Source organism: Octodon degus, unplaced genomic scaffold, assembly GCF_000260255.1.
Source record: "Octodon degus isolate 3935 unplaced genomic scaffold, OctDeg1.0 scaffold00044, whole genome shotgun sequence".
Taxonomy (NCBI): Eukaryota; Metazoa; Chordata; class Mammalia; order Rodentia; family Octodontidae; genus Octodon; species Octodon degus.
The window spans coordinates 14,993,922-15,000,365 of record NW_004524620.1 but is presented as its reverse complement, the minus strand read 5'-3'; the positions used below and the strand labels follow the sequence as shown (position 1 = coordinate 15,000,365).

The 6,444-nt window shown below is 39.1% G+C and overlaps 1 protein-coding gene across 6 annotated transcripts in view; it reads right to left on the bottom strand.

The window, feature by feature from the left end:
• The window catches only part of Focad (focadhesin), a 379,256-nt gene that overhangs the window by 73,739 nt on the left and 299,073 nt on the right, over positions 1 to 6,444 (bottom strand). For all 6 annotated transcript variants that reach the window (XM_004631729.2, XM_023715838.1, XM_023715836.1 and 3 more), the window contains 2 exons: positions 5,931 to 5,975; positions 289 to 397 (listed from right to left, as the gene is read on the bottom strand). In XM_004631729.2, coding sequence (XP_004631786.1) covers positions 289 to 397; positions 5,931 to 5,975 — 154 coding nt within the window. The remainder of the gene's footprint in view (positions 1 to 288; positions 398 to 5,930; positions 5,976 to 6,444) is intronic.

Here is a 6,444-nt window from a genome sequence, read left to right as displayed (position 1 = left end):
CCCCCCCCAAATTTCTAAGATTGGTTATCAGTGATGTAATCACAGAAAGACAACCCCTGTTGTGTAAAATTGGCACCTTCAAATGGAAATGACCACTTAACTGTGAAGGGAAAAGCAACAAACAAGTCTGGAAGGCAGCGGGACTTAGCGCAGAGAAACTCTTCAGGTAATGGAACTTGGTGTTGCAGCTACAGACACTAACTTTGCAAATCCAGAGCCAGGCTACCCTAAAACTAGGTGCAAGGAGACAAAACCAACGCTTACTTGGTTTAAATCAACATAACTCACCTCCAGGGTGCCGTCAGAGTCAGCGGCCAGGCTGGCTTCCTGTTTGCATACAACAACAGCAAGGCTGCTTAAGGCTAGTACTGCATTGCCTTTGACCACTGGACTCTCTCTGTTTTAAAATAAAAAGTACCAAGAGATAACTTAGAGTACTAGCCACAGGAGGAAAAGGGGCTACTGGGGCAGCCAGAGAAAGTAAAGCACTTTCATTCCTGCACTGGACCTCAGAAACACAGGTCTGCCTGTTCCTGGATGCTAACTTTTATCCTAACATCAGTGCTGATCTTTCATTCTTCTTATCAATGTATGCTTGTCCTGCTTTCTGTGTATTTGTCCTCCTAAAGCCTCATGCAGTCATTGAGGTGCAGATCTACAGTTTGTGATTAATTCACAATCTAAGGTTGGGATTACAGGTCTGAGTACTGCTGGGATTACGGGTGTGAGTGCTACACCCTGCCTGGGGCAGAGAGCCTGAATGTAACATAAGAGAAACAGACCGATTCTCTGTTGCCATTGTTGCCAATACTTCTCCCTTTTGCACTCTCTGCTCTTTGCTGCCACCATGAATGGATGCTCTCTGCTGTGCCGCTCTGCCCTGGAGCTAGCCGAGTATGGGCTGAAACCTCCAGTAACTGTGAGCTAAATAAACCTTTCATTCCTTCATTTTGGGTGCCAGGTATTTGTCCCAGCAACAAGAGAAGAGTAATCAAGGCAATGCTCTCATAACATTTTGTAACTTAAAAAATCTAAGCTCACATACCTAAGTTCTTCCTGCTTAAAATTTTTATTTCATCATTTGACATAAAATGTCCTGAGCTATCTTCTGTGTCATCTTTGGCCAATGTAAATTTATCAGCAACCAAGGACAATTACACGAATAAGCCCAGCAGCAAACAATAGCTGCTGGCTTTTCTGAAGCATTGGTGTATGGAAGCAGCTTCTCGTGGACTTCAGACAGCACGCTTCACTGCTGACAATGCTTGGCAGCTTTTCTCAGTGATTACTATCCTCCCATTTTTCTCTCATGCTAAAGCCAACAAACCCAAGGCCAGCTGGTAATATAATTTGGAGATCAAAACTAAGATGGGGGGCTGGCAAGATAACTCAGCAGACTAAAGGGCCTGCTTAGGTAAGCTTAGGCAAGCACAGGGATTGTGGTTTGATCCCTGGCACTACATGCTACACCAACCCTGCCCCCTAGGGGGTGCTGAGCCGGCCACAGAGTGCAGGAGTACTGGCATATGCCTGCAATCCCAGTGCTGGGGAGGCTTAAAACAGGAGGATCACCCAGAGTCTAAGGTGCATAGAGAGACGCTGTAACAACTAAATACATTAAAAACAACAACAACAACAAAAACCACTAAGATGGGGTCAGGGAGACATGTTTATAGATTATGGAGATTAGAATTTTCCTGTCGTATCATTTAAATGAGTTTTGTAACATTTGCAATAAAATTTTTTATTTTGATTTCAGAATTTGGTATCAAGAATAAACCTAGGGCTGGAGATATAACTCAGTAGCATAAGCACCTGCCTGGCAAGTGCAAGGTTCTGAATTTGATGCCCGGTACTGAAGGAAAAAAAAAAAAGGAATGCTAAACCCTTCTCATATTTGTTCAGCACTTGAAACCCTATACTTAGCACTATTCCACAATGCCAAGCTGATCCTATAGAAGAAAGTGCTGCCCAGTGAGACACTAATGAGGTGTGATGGGCCGCCAATTCTGTCCCGGCTGCTAACTTTTATTCTAACATTTTTAATTCTTATTAATGTATGCTCATGATGGCATTTTGTAACTTAAAAAAATATAAGCTCATATACCTACGTTCTTACTTTCTAAAATTTTTATTTCATCCTTGGCCAATGTAATAGGGCAGCCAGCGAAAAATCCCCTTCTCAGGCTTATAATTGTGTACTCTCATAAATACACAGAACCTTGACTTTGAGGCTTGAACGTAAGTGCGCTGCATGCCCTCAAGAACTCTACTTACCGCAGCGTAGGACCAGAGCAGGTATGTGGGACAAGGTCTTTAGTCCTCTCCAAGCAAGCCTGCCCCCTCCTACCTCCTCATTCAATCTATGGACATAGTTCAACAGGTGAGGAAGAGGGTGGGACAGAAGGCTACTGCACTTATATATTCTGTATTTTTCTTCCACTTAATAATGAAGGCAGGACTTGCCATATCGGTTCCTTCTGATTACCGACTGATCTGTCTCTCCTTCCTTGTTCCCTATTACTCTGAATAGTTTAGCTTGGTGAAGACCTGCCCTGCACAGCTGCTTATGTTGTTCACCCCCCCCCCCACTTTGCTCTTCTCAGAGATCTGCCATAAATCAGTAAGATGTCAGCATTCCTACTGAGGAGTGAGAGAATAGAAAACTGGAAGGGAGCATCAAGGTCTCATCATACGGCTGCACTCTAGGTTTTGTGCTAACTTAATACTTAGACCACAAAGCAAAGGAGGATTTTGGCCATAAAATCATTTGACAACAAAAAAGCTAAATATTTTACAGCTTTTCTAAAATGAGTTCAGTGATAATATTAAAAAAGTTCTAGACTGGAGCTTTTTAGATTAGGGATGCTCTATATATAAAGTCTATGCAAATATGCAAAACTTGAAAAACTCTGAAATCTGAATTACTTCTAACCCAAGCATATTACAAAAGGGGTACTCAACCTGTATGCATTCTTCTGAGAATATCTTGAGATCTGTGTTGCTACAAAACAAACATGAATTCCCTAATGGTAGATTTTTTTTTTTTAAAGTCTTCAGTTCTCGGTGATCTGAAAATTAGATCCCCAGCCTTTATCACCATGCATAAAGATACGATCGTTTGAAATTGCATATGAAACGTCCTTAAATGGTATATTGCACAAGAAGGTACAAATAGTAAATTTTAAAGCATGAAATTCTTTAAGGGAATTTACTTTCAGTTTTAAAACAGTACTTCAAACATTTTATTTCCAAAGTTGGATATATCTGAGCATCTGTATATTACTGAAAAAAAGAGGAAAGTGTATTTGAAGTTACTGATAGTTATTTTGGTTGCAAACAGAATGTATATTTGGATGTTCACTTTAAAAAAACAAAACAAACAAACAAACAAAAAACTTGTACTGTCTACAGAGCACCCATTAAGGTTAAGACACACATTCCAAATTTCCAAATACCATGATCACCAGCCTCTTAACATTGCATTCTGTACATGCCCAGCACAATGGCGCTCACTCGTGCGCTCTCTCTCTCTCTCTCTCTCTCTCTCTCTCTCTATATATATATATATATATATATATATAAACAAACTCAAGCAAGAATTGCCCAGGTAAAAAAATCTATGACTATTTCATCACTCTGCTACTCAAATAACTATCCCCTACCAGTCAAACAGTGGTGACTAAATTCCATAACAATATGTCAGCATCAGTTCAGTATTTATCTAGGCAACACCACTGACATCTTAATGAAATTGTCCTTTAGAACAAAATGATGTCATTAACCTAATTAAAAAGTACAAGGAAGGATAAGCTTCAAGGGTGCTTTCTTAGGGACAAAGTATTACATCACACATTAGTAAAGTGACCCAATCCAATGGGGATGTTTGTCTTCAGGTTCAAGTTTACTTAATAATGACAACAAATTTTCATCAATCATCAGGTTTTATCTGTGTTTTGACTCTCCCTCAGTCATAACCCTGAGGCTTGAAAAATGCTCTTAAATAAACAAATCAGTTTAATCTAGTGACTAGTATTTTCCTTCCAGCATTTAACTGGTGTTACTGTTTGGATAAAACAAGTCCATCCCTAGTTTCCAAGTCTGTGGTAGTCCCATAAAACTCAGTTACCAGAGGTTAGGAGGGAGCTCTTCATCTGGCTAGAGAAACTAGTAAGCAGAAGGAAAGAGGAGCAGGCCCCACTCTGCCAGTCATCACTCAGCTGTGTGTCCTGTTCACTGCGTAATACCTCGTACTATCGGGGTGCTCTAATGAGGCCTATAAACTACTTCAAAATTTTTGATGAGAAGGTACTGATGCCATGAAAACAAATTATTTTTACTCTGTACAACTGAGAGGGTGAACACTTTCTCCTTAGGTATTAGTGACAAAGTGATGCATTACAGATCTGAAGATAAAAGTCACGTGAAATAAAATTTAGAATAGGAAGTGCAAAACTATTAGAGGCAAAATTATAGCTTAATAGAAAACTTTGTCTCTTCAGTATCCCAGCTTTTAGCTACAAATGTCAGAGCACTGTTTTTAACAAGATATGCATAGGATGAAAAACAAAAAAAATTACAAACGGTAAAGGTCAAAGCCAGCCCCCACCTGCAGTTAGCATCTCTCCCCTAGAGCAGGCAGCTGAATGCTCTCCCACCGTGCCTCCAATTCAGCAAACCAGAAGAGCAGAGCCAGTGAGTTTCTACAGAACCCTCACTATACTTGAGTTTCCTTTCCTTTCTCTTGTTTGGGGGTGGGGGAGGGTGGCTATAGGATAATGTACTTGTGCATTTATTTCCAATTTTGTATTAGTACATGACTACATCCCTCACGGGGAATTGGTGCATATACACAGGCCTACAGATATTTCCCAGTACCTCCCACAAAGCTGGAAACAGGGAAGGATTACCAGTTCTTTTTCCCTTTGTTTTAAAGATAGGAGGCCGAATAGTGACCATGTTCTGAGATCAGACTTCACTGTGAAGAGCCTGCTTAAGAAATTACGTAGAAAGCTGCTTCTACAGCAGACCATATTCTTGTTTTTGCCTTTTTATATATTGAAGGCAAAAATCTACACCCCTGCAGGAGGTTCTGAGATACAAGGATAAACACTACTGCAATTAAATATTTCTGCATAACACGTACTTTTTAACAACATATGAAACCCTCTAGATCTAAGGTCTATCTTCATTGTCTGGAGGCTAGGAAGAAAGGAAGTCCAGCAGACAGCAGCAGCTGGTAGTGATGGGGAAGAGCAAAGTGAACGTAACTGACACGTAACTTACTGCCAGGAGCAGTTTGTCAACTTGTTAACAGTGGCATCTGAAGATATTATTCATAAGTTCATTAGGGTATGATTTTCTTAGCAATAACTAGCTTCAGGAAAATAAAAAAACTTCCAGGCAGTAACAGTCAAGTAATTTTTGTTAGAACAACCATTGTGATATGACTGAAACTGCCTTTTTTTTCCTGCATCTTTGTCTTAGAGTTGAGTATTGAAAAATTCAATTCACATACACTTTTAGGAACTAAAAGGAAGTACTACTCTTGATATGTTTGCTGCTGCACAGCTGAAATTTTGTAATCTACTTGTAGATCCCATATAACTCACATTTTCTAGAATTTCCTCCTTTCCCTCTTTAAGTTTAAACCAAAGCATGTGGCATTTTGTCCAATAAGCAGTTAGCTTCAGCAACTCTCGATGTAGACATAGTTTGCAGCAGTCCCTCCATATTTGCATGAAAAGACATGTAATGAGAATTAACTTAGCATAGGAAAGAATAGCCACTTTTTCTTAAAAAGAAAAAAAACTGGAAAAATATTTTATAATCCTTAAAGTTATGAAATGCCTTAACAAGAAAAACGATTTGTGTCTACCAAGAAAAAAATATTCATGGTAATATTTTGGTAAGAAAACAATGACTCTTACTTTGCGGCAGTCTTAGTGATTTCATCAGTCAACATGTCTCTAACCCTGCAATAAAGACAGAAACAAGAACCTATGTTAGAGTAAGAACTTAGTCCTTTATTCAGCAATTAATAAGTACCTCCAGCAATGGCTCTAGCTGTTAAAACTAAATATGTAGAACTTTCATGCAAGAGGAGAAATTATAATTAGGTCTTTCCTTCAAAGAGAGCTTCTTCCAAAGATGAGAAGAAATCATAAAGATTAGAGCAGAAATTAATTCAATTGAGATGAAGAAAATAGTTCAAAGAATTAATGAATCAAAAAGCTGGTTTTTTGAAAGATTAAATAAAATTGATAAGCCCCTAGCTAACCTCATCAAAAAGAGGAAAGAAAAAATTCAAATACAAGCAATTAAGAATGAAAAGGGTGTAACTACTACAGACCCAGTAGAAATTCAGAAGATTACCAATAGCTACTTTGAGAATCTTTACGCTCACAGAATAGAAGCCACAGACGAAATGGACAGATTTCTAGA